Genomic DNA, 22,083 nt, shown 5'->3' with positions numbered 1-22,083 from the left:
ACTGCCACTTGGTGGACATAGGACTAGAGTGGCCAGAGGGAGCTGCTTGGGTGCTGGAAGACTTTGGGGGGTCTTCCTTCTTTGTAGTAATGGGGCTAGATCTCAAACAAGGCCAATTGAAAGCTACCTCCACCCCATTGACTCTTCAACCCCATCTGTGGAGACACAGCCTCTCTTGTAGCCCAGGTTGGTGACAAAAGCATGAGCTGACATGCCTGGCCTTCACAGTCTGTTTTTCATTTATTTAGTGGCTGGAGAGATGGATGGCTCAGCAGTTAAGACCACTGACTGCTGTTCTAGAGGACCTAGGTTCAAATCCCAGTACCAACATGGCAGATCACAACTGTCTGAAACTCCAGTTCCGGGGGATGCTGTCCTTGGGTTCCTTGTGGGCACTACATGCATGTGCTACAGGCAAAACTTTCAAAATACATAAAACAAAAGTCCACAGAAAGTGTCCATTTATTTTGTTATTTGAGTTTATATATGCCAAGCAAGGTGTCTCCCCTGATCCTACCTTCCAGATCTTAGTCATGGTGAGGGCCTTTTGGCCCCCAACTTTTGTCAAAGTCACTGAGTTCTAGAAAACCATTTTTGTTTGTTTTATTTATTTGTATTTCATTTATGAGTGATCTGCACACCAGAAGAGGGTATCAGATCCTATTATAGATGGTTGTGAGCCACCATGTGGTTGCTGGGAATTAAACTCAGGACCTCTGGAGGAGTAGCCAGTAGCCAATGCTCTTAACCACTTAGCAATCTCTCTAATCCAAGAAAACCAATTTTAATGTGTGAACCTGGATGACTAGGATGACCAGGATGAATGGATGAGACCAGAGACAAGCAGCAGCTCAGGCTTCAGGGAGGGCACATGGCAGAGCTCAGAGCCACCTCCTTCTGAAAATGCTAGGGATATGGACTGTGACCCAATGGATGGATGGACAGGTTCATTAAGAGTCTCACAATGCCCAACAGTGAGCCTTTAATCAATCCCAACACTCAGCAGACAGGGGACAGGTGAGTTCAAGGCCAGCCTGGTCTACAGAGTGAGTTCCAAAACAGCCAAGGCTGTTATATGGGGAAAACTTGTTTCAACCCCTCATCCCCCACACAAAGAGAGTCTCTCAGTGAAAACACAGGAGTCCCCAACAGGGTCCTTATCCTGTGTGGCTGGACTGGTCATCCCACCATTGGCTGTGAATTCAAGTTCTCTGAATGTCAATATCATTGACATATCAGGGCTGCACTTGTGCAGGGCCAGTCTGCTTAGTTGATAGAGAGTCCAAGAACTCCTAAAAACCATGCCATCCAAGCCTGGCCTTTTGCAGGGCAGCCAGGTCCCGGTGTGTCCCAGTATTCTCAAAGCCTTGAGGCAGAGAACCAGCAGCTATTCCTATGGGGCCAGGACCCTCTTGTAGCATTAAGACAGGAGACAGTCACAGCTCAGCTGGGCACCCAGGATCCTAGTGCTCCAACCAAGCTAATGGCGGAAAGATCTACTATATTAAGAAGGGCCAGCAGGTTGGCTTAAGAGGTAAAGAGCTCATCACCTATGCCTGGTGAAGTGAGAACCTGTCTAAGGTAGGAGGAGAAAAACAACTACAGAAAGTTATCCTCTGACTTCTGTGTACACAAACATATAATAACAAATAATAAAGAAAAAAAAATCGGGGGCCAACAAAATGACTCAGAGGATAGAAGTGCTTGCTGCCAAACCTGATGACCCAAGTTCAAGCCCTGAAACCCACAGTAGAGCTGATTCCTTTAAGCTGTTTTCTTAGCTCCACATGTGTGTGATGGCATGTGCACTCACACTCTTACCCAATAATCATAAACCAAGGTCAGAGGAGATGCTTCATGGGTTAAGTGTGTATGCTGCTTTGTAGAGGACCTGAGTTTGGATGCCACATCACATATCTCATAATCTCAACCTCCCTACCTAGAGCAGAGTCAAAGCAACAGAACATAAACTTTCCAAGCAAAAATCAAAACAATAACCAGCAGAACAAGAAGGAACAAAGCCCAAGAGATGGCAAGCCACTGTAACACAGTGCGGGCTGCAGCAGGGCCTTCCTCGGGAGACCCTGAACCCTTCCACAGTCTTGCTTTCTATCATAATGTGAGCAGGTTTTGTCACTGGGTCTGGCCAAGGGCCAATCAGCTGGAGCTGAGCCAGTTCACAGGTTAATTGGCTGGGGACTTGATGGAGGAACAAAACCAGACTCACAACTGGATACAGGATGCTTCACTGAGCTGACAATAGCATAACAAACCTGTTCCCCACAGACTAAGGTAAAAGAGCAACTGTCATGCATGGCAAGGTGGGAGGGGCTGCCTTCAGCCTCAGTTCCCACAGGATGCGAGCTGGCCAGGGTTACTACAGCTTTCCCAATAAGCAAGGCCATTTCCAAGTAGCCTCAGGAAATTGCCACTGGAACCTAAAGCATTGTGCTGTCACATGTTGACCAAGATGACACACTGCATGCAAATATAAGACCTTGCACAGCACAGCCCCTGGTAGGTACTCAGTCCTGAAATCCCAGCAGGGGATCCCCAGTGCTAAAGGAGGATGGTGAGTTCAAGATTAACCCAACCTACATAGTGAACTCTAGCATGGCCTGGGAAATGACACTCAACTAGATTTAGCATGCCATAGCCAGTGCTTGAATCACCCAAGCCACCAAAGCCACTATGCGACTGGTGCTTGAGCAGCAGATGCCACAGCGTGTCAGGAGAGGGGACCTGACATTGAGCAATGAGGGGAGCTAGCTGGGTGAAAGGTCAGCATCAGGCCATCCACTTCTCTGGCACCCTGAGCTTCTCTGTACCTAGGGCTTCGATGCCAGCCACAGGTTAGTTCCAATCAGTCTAGGCAATTAATAGGTGACAGGCTCCAAGAAATGGTCTCAAAAAACAGTGAATGGGGACAAATTTATACAATTAGAAATAAAATCAAATTTGAAAATATGGTGAAGAACAACAGAAGACACCAGTATCTGGCTTGCTCACAAAAGCAGTTGACTGCACCCAGAGCTGAGGTGGCGCTCACCTTGGGGGCCTGTGGAGTCTTTGGCTTCTGGAAGAACCTGGTGATCTCAGCCTTCTCTGCCTTAATGCGCTGCGGTAGGGAGGAAAGGAGATAGGACAGCAGTTATACCAGGGCCTCTGGGAAGGCAATACTGAGCTTGCAAGTCTCAAAACCCTAACCCATGAGGCATCTGCCCAGCAAGGAACTAGTGCTGATGGCAGCCTAGGGAGGCAAGGTGGGATTTGAGTAGTAGGTGTACAGTCCCTGTGGGGGCTACTGCCCCAATACTGAAACACAAACAGCACCCTAATGCTGCAGTGTCAAAGAGGGGCAGGGCGGGCAGCCAGGCTACCTTCTCCTCTTCCCGTAACCGCTTCTCCTCCTCTTTCTTCCTTTTCTCCTCCAGTTTAGCCCTGGGAGACAGGAGACATAAGCTGTGTGAGCCCAGAAGCCATCCTCCCCAACCCCTTCTTCCTGCTGTGCTGTGACAGGCTGTGGCCCTGGGACTAATAAAGCAAAATGCACAACATCACAAAATTCTTTTCTTTGCTTCTGAGACATTCTTGCTAGGCAACTCCAGGTTGGCAACAACAATCCCCCTACCCCAGCCTGAGTGTTGACATTATAGGTATCTCCATATAAAATTATTATTTTGAGGGGCTGGACAGATGACTCAGAGGTTAAGAGCATTAACCTCTTTCAGAGGTCCCAAGTTCAATTCCCAGCAACCACATGGTGGCTCACAACCATCCATAATGAAATCTGGTACCCTCTTCTGGCATGCAGGTGTTCATGCAGGCAGAACACTGCACACAATAAAATTAATCAATCAATATTTTAAAAAAATATTATTTTGATGGGTCTCATTATATAGACAAAGGTGACCTGCAACTCACAGAATCCCAACACAAGTGCAGATTAAAGGCAACACCACATTCACTTATCAGTATAAAGTTCTTGACAGCTTGTCAGCATGAGGTCTTGAGTTCTATCCTCAACACATAATAAGCCAGATGTGGTGGTGTCTGCTGATCATCCCAGCACTATGTGGAAGCAAGAGAATCAAAACTCCAAGATCATCTTCAGCAACACAACTCACTCAAAAACCAATTGCCATTTATTAGTCTCAACCACCTACTTGCAAGGCGCAAAGAATGTTTTTTGTGGCCAGGCATGGAGGTGCATATCTTCAACCCTAGCACTCAGGAGGCAGAGGCAGGCCTGAACGAAAGAGTGAGTTCCAAGACAGCCAGGGCTACACAGAAAAACCCTGCCTCAAAAACAAAACAAAACGAAGTTATCACGATAGGACTGCCTCATAACGTAAGAGCTGCCGTGAACTCCTTTCAGTGTCAAAACTTCACAGGACACAGTGGTCATCCACTGAGGCAACAGCCCAGTTAGGAAACTGAAGAAATCCTGATGAGACCAGAGCATCTCAAACCAAAACCCCCAGTAGCCCAGGAGCCACCATCAAATAAAGCCTGCAGCCCTCTAGAAAGAACACAGGCCAGAAGCCAACTGCCCCCCTGTCCAGTCAGGCTCAGGTAAGAGACAGAAAAGACTGCTAAGGAGAGCCTCAGGAGGTCCGCCCACTCACTCCAGAGCCTCCTGTCGCTCCTTGCGCCGTTCCTCCTTGAGCCGCTGCTTTTCTGCCTTCTCCTTTTCCTCCTTCTCCCGCTTTTCCCTCCGCTCCTTCTCCTTCAGCTCCTTCTCCTCCTCCTTCCTTCTCCGAGCCTCCTCCTTGGCTCGCCGTGTTTCTTCCCTCAGCTTCTCCTTCTCCTCCCTCTGCTGTTCCCTGTCCTGTGGAGACAGTGGCAAAGGTGCACCACAGTTGACCATGGCAAGAACTTCCAAGCACACAGAGCTCAGCACCGAAGACACAAGTGTCTGGGTGGTGGTGGCTGCCAGGCAACAGTGCTCCATGTAGCCTAGGCTGACTCAGATCCCTACATACAATCAAGCATGACTTTTTTTTTTTCTTTTGAAATGAGAGACTGGACCCCAGTGCCCAGCAGAGATTGTTTTGGGACTGAGCTCTCTAGCCCAACAGGTCTCTCCAAGCTGGAGTCTGAGCCGTGTTCAGCTTGAAAAGAACGTCAAGCCTTCCTGTACTGAAGCCTGTGGGTGTCGGGCAGCTGCTGTAGCAGGCCTATGTTGGGTTGTTTCTTTGTACTGGGGATTCCAGCATGTTTTGCAACCGTGTGCTTGAAACACAGCCCTCAAAAGTGCTACTTTCTGGCCAAAAGAGGCAGTCTGGACTGGGTAGGCCTGACTGCACTGTCTGTTCCCAGTTGTTACTAAGGATACAGAAGCCCTGGAGACTCATCTGGCTGCGGCACCTTCATGTGTGCTGCTCACACAGGCTAAATTGTACCTGGCAGTGCAAGCATGCTATCTGTCACTGGCAGACCAGGGCCAGCCTGGGCTACAGTGAGCCTCTAAGCAAACACATATGACAGATAGAACTGGGGTGCACCTCAGAGGACCAGCATGTTCAACATGCAAACAGCCTGCCTTTCTCATACCAACCCTCCAATACCAAATGCCTTAAGGAACACCAACTGACACCATACCCCTTCCTAACTGCAAAAAGGCTGTGTAGCTCAGCAGGTATAACAGGGCCTAAACTTTTCCACACGGTGACCTGGAGACTAAAAAGCCATAAGCAGCCATCACATCTGCATTGTTTGGGGCCACTTCCATGTAAACCTAACTCACACCCTTCCAAGGAGAGTGAAACCATGATAAAGGTTATTTTGTTATTTGCCTTTTATTTTTTTTTTTTTTTTCTTCCCAGACAGGGTTTCTTTGTGTAGTTCTGGCTGTCCTGGAAGTGGCTCTGTAGACCAGGCTGGCTTGAAGTCACGGAGATCTGCCTATCTCTGCCTCCCTGAGTGCTGGGATTAAAGATGTATGCCACCCCCTCCCCCTAGGCTTTTTTTTTTTTTTAATTATTATTATTTTGACTCACTATGCAACCCTTCAACCCTGGCTGGACTTGAACTGAATGCCCCCTTGAAGGGAGTTCCCCACTACCGGAAGTGTGCTAGCAGAGACCCAGGCAGGGCCTGCGTACTCAGGACACCCAGTCCACCATCGTTAGTACAGTGGCAGCACAAACAGTACAGTCCAAAGGCACATGGCTTGGAGAACTGGGAGGACCTTACTCTGTGTAGTTTGCTCCTGCCCTTCTCCGTGGAGCCTTTGACGAGTTTCTTGTTAACCTGAAAAGAAAGACACAAGAGCTTAGGTCACATTCCTGAGGGATTCCATCTACATTCCCAAGGGACTCAATCCCACCCCTCCGCAGTAGGGCCTAGAGACTACAAGGGATATCCTGGATGCGGTCTATAAGCTCCAGGAGAGAGTCAGGTGATTTAGCAGTTGACTTTAGCTTGAAGCACAAGGACTTAAGTCCCAACACAGAAAGAGCCAGGTGTAGTAATGGACACTTAATCCTAGCACCAGGGACTAGAAGACAGGAGGATCGCTGGGGCTCCCTGGCTGGCAGTTTAACTCTGTTAGCTGGCCCAGGCCCAAGTGGTGGACATAATCACAATAAAAAGGTGTCAAGAAACTCAGTATGGTGGCCATGTCTTTAGTTCCAGCACAGGGGAGACAGAGGTAGGCAAGCAGCCTGGTATATATGGCAAGACCCAGGCTGACCAAAGAGACAAAGTGAGACCCTGTGCCCTACTCCACCCACCCACCTCCCAAATGGTGGACAATGCCTACAGACCAATAATGAAGGTTGTCTTCTGTCCTTCACTCACACAAAGGAACCAACCCACAAAAGTTGTTTGTCAAGGATGATATGGTTCCTAGGTAGAATCACCCAGTGAGGGGCTGAGAGTGTGGTCAGGGGGAGAGTCTCTGCCTAGAATTTCCCAGCGAGGAGCTGGGGGTATACTAAGGGTGGAGCCCCTACCTAGAATTCTTCAACAAGGGGCTGGGGGCATGGCTCAGGGGTGGAATGCTTCCCTCCCCCTATTGAGACAAAGCAGAAACAAACAAAACATTGTTGCAAAAGTCTTTTCCAGCAACAGTTTCAAAGGTTACAAATAGGGTGAGAGTGCAAAGGCCTTTACTCAGGTAAGTTGGAGGCAGATAACAATGCTGACAGTGGACAGAGCTGAGCTGCAAGCCAGCTCCTTCCAAACCCATACCACTGTGTTCACAAGAGCTGCTCTGTGATCCTGCAAGGTCCAAATGAAGCCCTTCCTGGTACAAATGAGCCCAAGTTCTCTGTGGTGCTGGAGTTGAACCCTGGACCTGGACCTGAACCTGCCAGGCATACCATTACTATAAGTCCCTTGTCTGGCCGGTGCTTTTTTAGAATGTGGTGGGTCACTTTGGGCTGGGCCCATGGCCTGCAGTCTTTGCTCTTCTGCAGGATCAGGATGAGTTACTAAGAGATTAACTACAAACCAGGAGGCTGGGTGCCTGGCTCATGTTACAGTGCTGGCCTTACACATGTAGGGGGTCTATGTTGTACACAAAAATGCAGAGTGGAAATCACTCTGCAGGTTCCTTTTAGACTTGAAGAGAGGCTCAATGGTGGATAGAACTCAGTCTCAGCTGAGTGTTAGCTAAGAAGACCAAGGCAGAGGCAGTGGAATACAACACTAGCTGCAGGAACATAGGAAGGCCAGGCAGGGCCTCTGTTGGTAGATCCATAGATGGCTTGGACTAATTTTAGTCTCCATTGAGTGTGTGGTGACCACACAATCACAGCGCCAAGCAGTCTCAACAAGGGCTTTTCAGATGAGGTAAGCCAGGGCTACAGAGAGATCCTCTTAAGAGACCTCTGTGGAGGGTGCAGTTCCTGTATGTTCAGTGCCTTGTCTTGGACAGGTGTCTCTGGTGTCCCCTGCCTATCCCAAGGCACTGAACATGGTCTGTTAACCACTGAGCATCTCTCCAGCCTGGATTTTTTTAGATGTTTAGTGTTGGCAGACAAGCACTGTCAGGCAGGTTTCTGTGGCGCTGGGGATGGGCAGGCCTCTACAGAGGCTTCTCCTGGGTAAGCCCAGAAGCGTTTGTGTGAGGTAAGATCATCTGTACTTCCCATGCTAGGCTTGAGTCCTGGATTCAAAGATCCTTCTGCCTCAGCAGCTCAGCACCAGAGTAACCCCACTTGCCTGCCCACAAAGCTCAGCAGCATCTACATAGCACCTGGCTTGCTGTCCTGCAGACACACATCATGTGTAGCACTTCCTGTCCTGGGCAGAATGACAAGGAAAGTAGTTTGGACAAGTTCACAATAGATTCAAGTTTTCTCCTGGAATTTTCCCTGCCCTTGACGTTTTGAGCCAAGGTCTCCCCATGTTGCCCAGGCCTGGACTTGAACTTTCAATCCTCCTGCTTCAGCCTCCTAAGGGAGCTAGGAGGAAAAGCACATACCTAGCTTAGGAGCTGTTTTGAACTGGCTTTGCTGAATGCAAGCAACATAAGCACAGGGAACTTGCAGGGGTGCAGGACCAAAAACATTCTGGCAGCCAGGGCTCACATGGCATAAAAGCAAAGACTCACAAACATGGCTGTATCAGCCATCCTGAATGGAATAACACCCTGTGTTGCCAGACACTAGGCTGAATGACAGGTCTCACTGCACATAAACCTGATCTCTGGTAGTGGACAAACTATGCTAAGACCCTTCCCTGATCCAAAAGATGCCAGATGGTCTAATCATGTCCTGTCAGGGTTAAGTAGAAATCCCAGCACTAGGCCAAAGAGGCAGGAAGATCTCTGAGTTCAAGGAAGGATGGGGTTATACAAAGAGACTCAGTCTCAAAACATCATAAACAACAAAACAGGGCCAAGGAGACAGCTCAGCAGGTCAAAGTACTTGTAAGCGAGCCTAACATCAGAATTTGATCAAGCTGACTCCCCAGTACTGCTCTGACCTCTAAAAGCTATGTGCATGTATGTGCACACACACATACATTTAAAAATAAAATTAAAAAGTGTTATATGGAAAAAGATTAGCAGCTTCTTGAGAAGGATGGTAGAGGCTGTAGCAGGTGGCTGAGGTGTTCCCACCCACCCGGGGCCTCTAACATTTGCCATTCAGCTCTGCTGTGATCCAGCTGCACCTTGGGTTAGGATACCAGAAGGAAATAGAATCACCTTAGCTGTTCACTAACTACTGAATGGATTGTGAAAATGCAATTCATTAACACAAGAAAAATGAAATTATGAAATTTACAGGACCCAGACCCAGAAAGACAAATGCCACCAGAGTCTCCCATCTGTGGATGCCATCCCCAAATCCTTAGCGGGGTGGACCTACACTGGAACAGTCACAGAAGGCAGGAAAGCAGTAAGGTTATGAAGGAAGAAGCATCTGTAGGGAGGAGATAAGGACCAAGAGGAGGATCAAATGGGGTGGGGTAAATAACACTAGAGGCCTTTGACAACATGATACAGAAAACTCACTACTACTGAAGCATCCTAGTTCACAAATGCACAGGGTTTAAATGGAGTTGCCCTGATTAGCTATAGTAATAAACTCCCTTTAGGTTCTTTTAACGACCTGTCTTCATGTATGTCTCTTACCGTGTAAATGCCTGGTGTCCTCTGAAGGAGTAAGCAAGTGGTCTCCAGGCATGAATCGTCTCTTTGGCATGCTGCACTATCTTTACACCCAGATAGGTCAGCTCTCACTCCAGAGCTTCTTTCTTGAGATACTGTCAGACAGCCCCACAACCTCTATGCAAGAGAGACCGATGTACTCTGCCCTTCATGGGATGATTATGTCACCGCCTTTCATTAAGGCTCAAGGATCTTAGGGAAGGGGGGTCAGAAAGGATGTAAGAGTCACATCTGGGGACACCTGCAGTGAAACATTATTGAACATATGGACTCATAGCAGATATGACTATCTGCATAAAACCCATACAGATCAAGACCCACAAAATCTCAGCACAGATGAGGAGCAGTTATGAATCTGCCTTAGCTGAGGAGCTACTAAGGAAGAGTGCCTGCTGGGAGAAGGGATGGTCAGCCTTCTATGGGATGTGGTTCAAGAGGCTACTCAAGCCCAGTAGATAGCCCCCATTGTGCATGTACAGGAGTACTAAGAGGACTCAGTAGATTTGAAAACAAGAACAGGCAACTCACCTGGAACCCCACAGGCCTACTCCCAGATCCCTAGATACCAAGTTCCTCTGTGTGCAGGCATTCTTTCCTGGGTAAGCATAGCCACCTCTCCTCAAAGACACTGATTCTTACAGCAAACACAATTGGACTCAACACAGACATCAGATCATGGGGAGCCCAGCCTGGAATAATCTACAGTGTAGCTCCTGTATCTATGGCTCAGGAACATGGCGGGAGAGTAGGCAGGAAGACACCAAGAGTGAGAGGACCAGAAAATCTGGCTGTGACTTGTCTCTTAGAAACAGCTGCATAAACAGGACCTGAACAATGACAATACTAATAGACAGGCTAACACAGAACATGGGGACATGGAAAATCTCAAGGGAGCTAGAGCCCCCAACAATACCAATTGTAGAAACAGAGACACCCCCCCCAAGCACAAGCTCCCCCATACCAGTTAGAGGAAGAGATGCATAAACAAGGTAACAACACACTCAACAATAATAAAGAGCGGTAAGGCACCACTAGAAACAAGTGGCGCTACAACAGCAAGAGCTGAACATCCCAACACAGATGAAGCAGAGGAAAACAACCTAAAAAAATAACTTTATGAGGATGATTGGGGGCCTTAAAGAGGAAATGAAATATTCCCTTAAAGAAGTGGAGGAAAAGAAACAAAAAATTGGAAGAAATCAATAAACCCCTTAAAGAAAACCAATAAAAAGCAATCAAAGAAGCGAAGGAAACCATTCAAGACTTGAAATCTGAAAGAGTCAATAAAGAAAACACAAACCAAGGAAATTCTGGAAATGGAAAATTTGGGTAAATGATCAGGAACCACAAATGTAAGCATAAACAACAGAATACAAGAGACGAAAGAGAGAATTTCAGGTGTTGAAGATATGGTAGAGGAAATAAGATTCACTGGTCAAAGAAAATTTTAAATCCAAGAAATCCTTAACACAAAACAAGCAGAAAATCTGGGAAACCATGAGCCTAAGAATAATAGGGATAGAAGAAAGCCAAGAAGTCCAACTCAAAGGCACAATTCAACAAAATCATAGAAAAAAACTTTCTCATCTTAAAGAAGGATGTGCCTATGAAAGTACAAGAGGCTTACAGAACACCAAATAGACTGGACCACACACACACAAAAGTCCCTTTGCCACATAATAATCAAAACAATAAACATACAGAATAAAGAAAGAAAATTAAGAGCTGCAAAGGAGAAAGGTCAGGTAACACATAAAAGCAGAACTATCCGAATTACACCTGACTTCTCAATGGAAACAATGAAAGCCAGAAGGTCCTGGTCAGAAGTGATACAGACACTAAGGGACCACGGATGCCAGCCCAGACTACTTTCCCTAGCAAAACTTTCAATAACCATGAATGGAGAAAACAAGATATTCCATGATAAAACCAAACTTAAACAATACCTATCCACAAACCCAGCCCTACAGAAAGTACTAGAAGGAAAACACCAACCCAAGGAAATCACCTATGTCCACAAGAACACAGGAAATAGATGAGCTTACAGGAGCAAATCCCAAAAGAAATTGCACACAATGTCATCACCAACAACAAAAACAAAAATAGCAGGAACTAGTGATCACCGATCATTAATATCCATCTATATAAATGGTCTCAATTCACTTATAAAAAGACACAGGCTAATAGATTGGATACGAAAACAGAATCCATCCTTCTGCTGCATACAACAAACACATCTGAAACTCACAGACAGTACCTCAGAGTAAAGGGTTGGGAAAAAGTTTTCCAATCAAATGAACCTAAGAAACAAATTGTTGTAGCTATACTAATATCTAACAAAATGACTTTGAACTAAAATCAATCAAAAAAGATAAACAAGGGCATTTCATATTCACAGAAAAAAATCCTTCAAGAGGAAATCTCAATTCTGAACATCTATGCCCCAAACACAAGGGTTCCTGCATTTGTAAAAGAAACATTATTAAAACTTAAACCATAAATCAAGCAACACATACTAATAGTGGGAGACCTCAACACCCCACTGCCACCACTGGACAGGTCTGCTAAACAGAAGCTTAACAGAGAAATAAGGGAACCAACAGAGGTTATGACTCAGATATCTGTAGAGTATTCCACCCAAACACAAAAGAATATGTTTTTCTCAGCAACTCATGGAACCTTCTCAAAAACAGATCACATACTCAGTAACAAAGCAAACTTCAACAGATACAAAAAACAAAAAACAAAAAACAAAAAAAAAGGAACAACCCCCTGTATCCTATCTGATCACCACAGCTTAAAGTTAGAATTCAACAGCAACATTAATTTCAGAAAGCCCACAAACACATGGAAATTGAACAATGATCAACTGAACCCACACTGGGTTAAGGAAGAAATAAAGAAATAAAAGACTTCCTAAAATTTAATGAAAATAACCATACAACATACCCAAACTTATGAGACACAATGAAAGCAGTGCTGAAAGGAAAACTCATAGCACTAAATACCTACATAAAGAAGCTGGAAAAATTCCATACTAGTGAATTAACAGAACTGAAAGCCCTAGAACAATAAGAAGCAAACTCACCCAGGAGTAGATGCCAAAAAATAATCAAATTGAGGGCTGAAATCAATGAAGTAGAAACAAAGATAAATGCAAACAATCAATGAGACAAAAGATTTGGTTCTTGAGAAATTCAACAAGACAACCCTTATCCAAACTAACCAAAAGATAGAGCGAATATCCAAATTAACAAAATCAGAAATGAAAAGGGAGACATAACAATAGACACTGAGGAAATCCAGAGAATCATCAGGTCACACTTCAAAAACTTGTACTCCATAAAACTGAAAAACTTTTAAGGAGATGAATAATTTTCTAGATAGCTACCACATACCAAAATTAGATCAAGAACAGATAAACAACTTAAATACACCTATAATCCCTAAGAAAACAGAAACAGTTATCAATAGTCTCCCAACCAATAAAAGCCCAGGCCCAGTTGGTTTCAGCACAGAATCCTACCAGATGTTCAAAGAGCTAATACCAATACTCCTCAGATTATTCCACACAATAGAAGGAACATTGCCAAATTCTTTTTAACGAGTCAACCGTTACCCAAACCACACAAAGACACAACTAAGAGAATTACAAATCAATTTCCCTTCATGCACACACAAAAACACTCAATAAAATACTGGCAAACCGAATCTAAAAACACATCAGAAAAATCGTCCATCATGGTCAAGCAGGATTCATTCCAGAGATGCAGGGATGGTTCAACCACATAAACAAACTAAAAGAAAACCCCCACATGATCATCTCACTAGATGCTGAAAAAAAAATCCCTTGACAAAATCCAACACCCATTCATGATAGATATCTTGGAGAGATCAAGGATACAAGGAATATACCTAAACATAATAAAGGCAATATACAGTAACTCAAAAGCCAACATCAGATTAAATGGAGAGAAACATAAAACAAACAACAAAAAGAAAGTAAATTCCAGGACTGCAGGGCTACACAGAGAAACCCTGTCTCGAAAAACCACACCCACCCACCCACCCAACACCACCAGAAACAAAAATCCTGTTATATGTAATCACAATGTTTGGGAGGCTGAGGCATGAAGATCTTACATTCAAAGTCAGCCTGGACCATACACAAAGACTTAAGAAAAGATGGCAGGGTATATGGATCAGCGTAATGTGCTTGTTAAGCATGTGTGAGGCCCCCTAGGTTTCTGTGTGGGGGGCAAGTGGCCTGGATCTTGAGTTACTCTTCCAGGCCTTGTTGATACCTCATCAGTGGAGAGGGATGTGAGCTCTCTGCCAGGTTCTGGTGCTCCATCTGGGCTGCATCTGGGCACCCCTGGACAGACGGACCATTGCGTCTTTAAATTCTGTCCTGAGGATTGGGGTATGCCTAAGTGGAGAGCACTAGCCTGTTGGGTCAAGGCCCATCTCCAGCACCAGAATGAATAAAGGTGGTGGCAGGTGTTGGAAAGCTCAGCTTTGAAGACAAAGATGAAAGTGAGCCTGACCACAGCATGCTTCAGCACCCCTTGTCCCAAAATGCTCAGGAGCACTTGTCAGCTTTGGAATGTTTATAATGTGACATTCAGGTTTTGACACCAATCCAAATAATTTTTATTCTGTGAACCTCCTCCCTCTCCCTCTCTGTTTTTCCAGACAGGGTCTTACTATGAAGCCCTGGAACTTACTATGTAAACCAGCTGGCTTCAAACTCAAGAGATCTCCTTGCCTCTGACTCCAAAGTGCTGGGATAAAAGGCATGTGCCACCATAGCCGGCCATATAATGGTTTTATGATTAGCTTGAGACAGGGTATCATGTACTCATATATCCTAGGCTGGCCTCAAATTCACTATGTAGCTGAGGCTGACCCTGATCTCTAGATATTATCTCTATTGCCCCAGCACTGAGATAACAGGTTTCTGAGGTGCCTAGGATGGAGCCTTAGGCTCCAAGCATGCAGGGGTTAGTGCTTTATCCAGTGTGAGGCCATCAGTAAGTACCCTGGGATTATGGGGAGTGGTTACTCACTTTGCAGATGGGTGTGGAGTGGGGGCTGGTCCCACTGAGCTGTGCTGGGGGTACAGACGGTCCCTCTGGAGAGCTGGTTGGAGAAGAGGAGCTGGAGGAGGAAAGGCTCAGTGTGGAGTCATCTTCGGGGCAGGACTCCAGCACTTCACTCTCTGAAGTGGCACTCCGGTCCAGGCACATGGTGGGAAGAGAAGTGTGGAGAGGTTTAGTGGCCAGGATGTCCTCAAGCACCACCACAGGCACTTTCTCTACAAAAAGGAGATCTCCTGCCTTGCTCCAGCCTGATGGCTCCTTTATGGGGAAGGTCCTATAATCCACAGTCAACTTAGGACAGCTCTGTAAGGAGCTAGCCTGACAGTCATCCGTCCTCTCTGGGCCTCCTAGGCTCCCAGGCTCCTTCTTCAAGTGGCAAGGAATGTTGGAAGAGGTCTCTGGGAGACACTGCTCCACGGTGGAGGGCCCCTGCTGCTTGGTGGCTCCTTCTACTGGGGCATCAGGACTTGGTTCACTGGAGCCCTCAGGGTTGTCTGGAATGTCACTGGAGTTCTCGGTCAGGTCGATGATGACCACACTCGGCACTGGCTTTATTGTAGCCCTCAAGAAGCTATCAATGGGACCCCGGCCACTGACCAGCTTCGGACTCAAGCCTACATGAGAACCTGTGTGACAACGGTTTTCCAAAGTGTCCAAGGACAATTGTAGATCCGGAACTTTATCTTCCACAGACACTTTTGGTGATGTGTCCTTGGCTTTCTCCTTGGGGTCAAGATTCAGGCGTTTGAAGGGCAGGCGGGCTGAAATGAAGAGAAGCAACATTTTCAGTGACAACAGAGGAAGACCATCAACCCAAGCTCAAAACCTGAGTGCCTGGGCATTAATAGTCCACTAGGGGCTTTGCAGTGAAAATTTGAAGCCTAACAATGGAGCTGGAGAGATAGCTAAGCTATGAAGAATCCTGACTGCTCTTACAGAAGATCTGAGATCAATTCCCACAACCACCTCTTCAGGGGACCTGACACCTAGACATGTACACAATGCACCAACATATGTTGACACAATACCCATACCCAGAAAATTTAAAAAGGTGTGTGTGGGCGCTGCTGGAGGCTGGGGATCAAACTCAAGCAGTGATGCTTGGCAGCAGGCACCTTCACCCGACCCCAGGACTCACTCCCCATTCCATGCACCTAAAATGCCAAGTACCATTGGTTAATTATCCATAAGTCAAAAAACCAACCAACCTTTTCCTTACATTTAGTCAGTTCATGAAACACTGCTGCCCTGAGGTTTCAGGCTCTGCTGATTCCTCCCACCCCGAACACATCGCACCCAGGCCAGCCTAGCCGTAGAGTCCTGAGGGAGGAGGGAACTGCTAGGGGCCAACCAGATAGACAGTTGGGCTCTTATATGGAAGCCTTGATTCTTGACACAATCCCATTGCCACTGGAGTCAAGGGAATAGTTTGTGACTGCAGGGGAATAAGAAACATTCATGTACTGCCCAGCAGTGCTCTCCACATAAGATAGCAGTCCTGCTCCAGTAGGACTTAGGGGCATCTACTGACCTACTAGGAAAAAAGCCAACAGATACAGCATATAAGGCACACTTACCCAAAACAGAGACCACCAAAGGGTCAGCGAGATAGTTCAATGAATAAAAGCACTTGCTGCCAAGCCTGATACAAAGACCATATGGGAAGGAGGAAAAAAGACTTGCACAAGCAGTCTTCTGGTCACTATATGCATACCTCTGAACACACACCCAGCACATGTGTATACACCAACAGATAAATCACTATGTGATTTATTTGTATACAAATCAAATGGTGAGTTGGAAACCTTGCCCTGGGGTGCAGCTCTGCCTTCCAAGCCCTCTGCAGTGCACACAACACCAATCCCAAAACCTCGAAAAGGATGTCTCTTACAAAGGTATGCTCCTGTGATTCTAGCTGAGGCAGGAAGTTGTGAAAGTCCAGTCTGTAGCCAGTAGATAAACTGGACTAAAGAGTGAGACCCCATCTCAAAAGCCAAAATCCAGCAACTTGAGAGGTGGCTCAAGGGTTGAGAGCATTTTCTGTTCTTGTAAAGTTGGGTCCCCAGCACATGAGGTGGCTTTCCAGGGAATCTGTCTCCCCATGGCCTCTGCAAGCAAGTGGTGCACATAACCACCCACAGATACACACCTAATTAAAGATAATCCCAGCACTCAGGAGGCAGAGGCAGGCAGATCTCTGTGACACAGTTTGAGGCCAGCCTGGACTACAGAGCTATTTCCAGAACAACTGGGGCTGTTACACAGAGAAACCCTGTCTCAAAAAAACAAAACAAAACAAACAAACCAAAAATACAAATTAAAAAATTAAATACCAAAGCAAGCATTCAGAGACACAAATTAAATAAATAAATAAATAAATAATAAAACTGGAAGCTAGGAATGGTGGCACACAGGATACAGAGAGAAGTGGCTCTCTTTGAGTTCTAGACCAGCCTGGGCTACAAAGTGAGACCCTGTCTCATAATAAGTAAACATGCAATGAACTTTCTCTTAAAATATGCACACATTAATAATCACTCAAAAAAATAAAACAAATGAAAACAACACAACTGCCCTCAGCTCATGTGCATACAGTATCCACAAACCATAATTTAACTCTAAACTCACAGTGAGCCCCATATATACATAGGCTCACCATATATACACATATCCCAAAGAAAAGTCTGGGGTGGGCGCAGCTTGGCAATACAGGTCTTGGCTGTCATGTGAGGCCTTGGGCTGGGTCCCAGCACCAAGACAAAGAAATAAGAAACACCTGACAATTCCAACATGTTAGTGACCAACTAAACTGGAGGGAGCAACTGCTACCCTCTCCTCAGCCCCATTAACAGGCCACTGAGGACCCTACAGAAGACAATGGAGAAAAGTTAGGAACCAGGTTTAGGCTTTCCCAGCCCCAAGTTACCTTGTATTAACCTCTTCACTGGGAACCCGGGTCTGTCTTTGCAATCCATAGCTGTGAATAAAAGAAGAGAAGTTATTAAAGGTGAGGATCACTGGCCAGCTAAACTCCACAGCAGCCACACACAAGCAGGCCCCAATGAGTGTGCCATGGTCCTGCCTGTTTCATTTGAGCTGTCTCTTCTCTTGAGACAGGATCTCACTATGTAGCATAGGCTGAGCTCAAAAACTCGTGGCAAGCCTCCTGACTCTGCCTCCCAAGTGCTAGAGTCCCAAGCACAAAGTACCACTGCCTACTTTTACAGACTTAAATTATGTATGTATTTAATAGTTTGTTTTTTAATACAGGGTCTCAGTATGTAGTTGTGTATGGCCCCTATCAAATGTTAGTAATGAAGGCTACAACACCATATCCAGCTGCCATTTATCTTATTTATGAGTATGCATGTGTGTCTGTGTACATGGGTGTTTACAGAGGCCAGAGGTATCAGGTACCCCAGATCTGGAGTTACAGGCAGTTGTGAGGTACCGGATGTGGGTGCTGGAACCCAATCTGAACTCTGGTTCTCCATAACTATTGAGCATCTCTCTTCCCTGACAGTTATTACATTTGCCACATGGTTTGTCTGAGTACAACTTGCAGGGGTCAGTTCTCTCAATCCATATGAGGGTCGTAGTGACAATTACCCAATGGTCAGGCTTGGCAGCAAATACTCTGACCCTTGAGCCCTATCATCAGCCCATAGAGACAGTTTTCAGTTTTCATGGCTGGGGATATTGCTCATCAATAGCTGATACACAGATACTCCCCTTAAACAGCCTGCAATGAATAGGCCACCCCACAACAAAGAATTATTTGGCTCAAAATGTCAACACTGAGCAATTCTACCCTAGACTCAGTACCCTGCTTTGAGTTTCTCTGTGGGCCTTGCTCAGAAACTGTTGTATTATGTCCCCTCCTGGATGCCAGCAGGAAGGGACCTGATTGATCCATGCTGTACCCAGACTTCCCTCCTCTGTGCTTGAATATACTGGAAACTGATAGTGAGCAAAAAGAAAGGGCATGAGAGAACACACAGGAAGAGCCAGTCATGGGGTGATGCTCACCATTCCAGGACTAAGGAGGACTAAGGAGGCAGAGGTAGGAGCACTGCCTCAACTTCAAAGCCACTCTGAACTACATAGAATTCTATTTATTGTTAAACTGCCCAATACTATCTCAAAAAACATGTGAGAGCTAGTGAGATAGTTCAGTGGATGGGGCACTTTCCAAGCCTGACAACCTGAGCTCAATCCCCAGGGTCCATACAGGGGAAGGAGAGAACTCACTCCCTCGTGTCCTTTGACCTCCACACACACAGTGAATGTGGGGCTAGACGGGGCCCAGCAATTAAAACTCTTGTTGCTCTGGTCCCATCTTCAGATCCAATAGCTCACAACTACAAGTCCAGCTCCAGGGGATCCGATGCCCTCTCTGGCCTCCATGGGTACCTATCTCATATGGACAGAGACCTACAAAGATGCATAATATCAAATAAGTCTTTAAGTAAACCAACTTAAAAACTATTTTTTCTAAGCAAAAGCATGATAGTCTTAAACAGATGAACATATAATATGAACAACTTTGTGGCCGAAGGTGCAGTTATGTCAGGCACAATAAGGAGCCTGGGTTAGGCTCAATGGGCAGCATACTGGCCTAACATGCAGGAAGCTCTGGGTGTCATCCACAGCCCTACAGAAACCAGGCAAGGTGATGCTTGGAGCCAGAGGCCAATCTGAGCTACATGGTACCCTGTTTAAAAAAAAAAAAAAGACCCCAACAGAGACTATTTCCCACTAAAATAAAAACCTCAGGAAGTATGTAAGCACATCAAAATCCGTGCATGTAGGACCATAAATAGAACCTGGTTTTTGTTTTGTTTTGAGACAGTGGCTATCTATACAGATAGCCCTGACTGTCCTGGAACTTGATATGTACACCAGGCTGGCCTAGAACTCACAGAGATCGACCTGCCTCCACCTCCCAAAGGCATGCACCACCATGCCTGGCTTAGAACCTGTCTTTGAGTAAATGCCTTTAAACAGATGGCTCAGGTGTAGAAACTCACACCTGTTAGGCAATGTTTAAGTGGACAACAAATCTTTCAGTAATTTGGGGAGCATTCCCATACATTTTACTAGTGCTACACAAATTCAAACTCTACTCTGGACAACCTCAGCTCTCCAGAGTGGAGACAGCCCACTCATCCCAGCTTAGAGAGCATGGGACCCCTACCCAAAACACTCATGCTCCTTTTTTCCTGTTTGAATGGAAGAAAGGTAACATTGCCCTATTTTCTACTGCCAAAAAATTTGTTTTTTTTTTCCTGAAAACATCCTTTCTTTAAATTTTTTATTACATTTTAATTTGTTGTGGGGGAGGCTTGTGGGATTGATTCTCTCCTTCTACCTAAGATAGAATTCAGGTGGTGAGAGGCCAGACCAACCTGAAACTCATCATCCTCCTGGCTCAGCTTCTAGGATGCTGGAACTGCAGGTACAAACTACCACACCCAACTTGTCCTTATTACCAATAGTGTTGATTTTAAAAGTTCTGCCTTGCTTGAACAGAAACAATGCTCCATGATAGTCCAGGCAGTTTTATGAATATTAGTTACATCTTCATAAAATCTCAAGCCAGTCAAGGCAACAGATCCAGTTTTCCTGGGATACCGGTTGTGTGTGTATTTGGGGAAGAGGGTGGCATATCTTTGGTGGTCAGAACCATAGCAGAGGGCCAGAATTATCCCAAAAGTGAATGGAGATGGAAGGCACTGCTTTCCATCCCTGAAACTGCCTATCCACTCACGTCCAAGCTTTCAGACTGTAAAATATACCCAGAAGGAACCATCCTAAGTGCCCCAAGTGGTGCTCAATTGGTGAACTCTTAGTCCATCAGGATGGTCCCCCATCCCTTCCAGTCTCTGAGTCATTCAATCAACACAGGGTGGAATTCCGTGCCAACTGCTGGGAGTACAATTCAGAGTTAAGCAGGGGGGACTAGGCATCCTACATTTAGGGAAGCCTGCCGCATGCTACAAAGACTCCTAACATGTACCCCCTAGGGCTATACCACACTCACAAAAGCGAGCTTCCTGGTCATGCTTGCCAGCCAAAGTCGCCACCATCCTGGACTTGCCCTGACCGGGACAGCTGCGGGGTACTCTGGTGTCCAGAGCTCAAGTGACCACAGGCTTTAGTTTCTCCACCCACTGCAACGGTGTGACTCATTCGAGAATTCAGAAATGCATTTAATAATTTGCACAACCGACGCTACCCCTCCTGGCCTCAGTTTCCCCACCTGTTACAAGAGGACACAGATGCATTCAGGACCCATCAAAGACGACAGGGGCCTGTTTCCCCATCTGCTATCAGGTCCTAGTTATTTGGCGACATAGAACCTTCGGGAGCCTGCAAAGCTGAGTCTTCCCCGTCCCTGGGAGCCCTCGCGTCTCCACATCTCAGCCCGCAGCCACCGGGCGCGGAGCCGGTCTTTCAGGCCGCAGCTTCACCCACCTGCGGCTCGCGGCGTCGCGGCGTCCGGCTCCTCTAGCATCGCGGCGGGGGCGGCTCAGACTTCACTCAAGCAGCCGCGCTGTGTCCTCCGCCTTCCGCCGGTACCGCTACTACTGCCGCCGCAGCCGCCGCGCTCGTATTTGGCGGGAACCGCGGCAACCACCGCGGCCCATACGCCGATTGGACGGGAGCACATCACGTGACAGCCCGGCCTCAGGAAAAGAGGGGCACTCGGCACGTCCTCGCGAGAACTGCGGCTTATATGCCCAAAAAAATCCCGCGGGAGGTGGGAGGAGGAGGGCTCCTTTCCGGCGGTTCTTGAGTGGCTGAGGAGAGACACGTTTCTACTGGCCTGAAGAAATGTCATTCTAAGAATCTTCCCTTTTATTGGCTAACAGTCGTGGGTGGTGGGGCGGTTACGTCACGATCGGCGCCAGTAACAACTTGAAATTACTGATTAGAGGAGGAATCTGAAGTGAATTTATCCTAATTAGTTGATTGGTTGAAAGTAGCTACAGCAATTAAAATTGGGGATTACTTCCTTTTATTGTTAATTCATAATTACTTCCCTTTTTAACTATAAACTACTTTTTAAAAAATTGAGTTACTCTTCTGAAACGATGAGCTGCTTTTTTAAAAAAATTACCATTTTGCTTTATTTTTTAAGTAGAATTTTCTGTTGTAAAATTACAAATTACTTTTAAAAAATCGTTAATTACTTTCTTAGTGTGAATTACTTTGAAGATATATTAACTGAAAAAAAAATTATTGAGTCTGGTCGTGGGAACTTTTAATCCTAGTACTTGGGAGGCAGAGGCAGGCTGATCTCTGAGTTGGAGGACATCCAGGCCGGTCTGCATAGCCAGCGATACAATGTAT

At 46.1% G+C, this 22,083-nt stretch overlaps 1 protein-coding gene across 4 annotated transcripts in view; it reads right to left on the bottom strand.

Annotated features, from left to right (window-relative positions):
• The window catches only part of Chaf1a (chromatin assembly factor 1 subunit A), a 29,800-nt gene that overhangs the window by 5,665 nt on the left and 2,052 nt on the right, over positions 1–22,083 (bottom strand). For 2 of the 4 annotated variants that reach the window (XM_051177568.1, XM_051177567.1), the window contains exons 1-7: positions 21,205–21,299; positions 17,654–17,704; positions 14,695–15,488; positions 6,199–6,255; positions 4,629–4,831; positions 3,381–3,441; positions 3,050–3,118 (exon numbers count right to left, since the gene is read on the bottom strand). In XM_051177568.1, coding sequence (XP_051033525.1) covers positions 3,050–3,118; positions 3,381–3,441; positions 4,629–4,831; positions 6,199–6,255; positions 14,695–15,488; positions 17,654–17,704; positions 21,205–21,244 — 1,275 coding nt within the window. In that variant the 5' untranslated portion in view covers positions 21,245–21,299. Of the gene's footprint in view, positions 1–3,049; positions 3,119–3,380; positions 3,442–4,628; positions 4,832–6,198; positions 6,256–14,694; positions 15,489–17,653; positions 17,705–21,204; positions 21,300–22,083 lie in introns of those variants that run through there. The other 2 variants (XM_051177565.1, XM_051177566.1) reach the window with 2 other exon arrangements.

Source organism: Phodopus roborovskii, unplaced genomic scaffold, assembly GCF_943737965.1.
Source record: "Phodopus roborovskii unplaced genomic scaffold, PHOROB, whole genome shotgun sequence".
NCBI classification, from domain to species: domain Eukaryota; kingdom Metazoa; phylum Chordata; class Mammalia; order Rodentia; family Cricetidae; genus Phodopus; species Phodopus roborovskii.
Note: the sequence above shows the minus strand (reverse complement) of the source record. Positions and strands in the feature narration are given on the sequence as shown.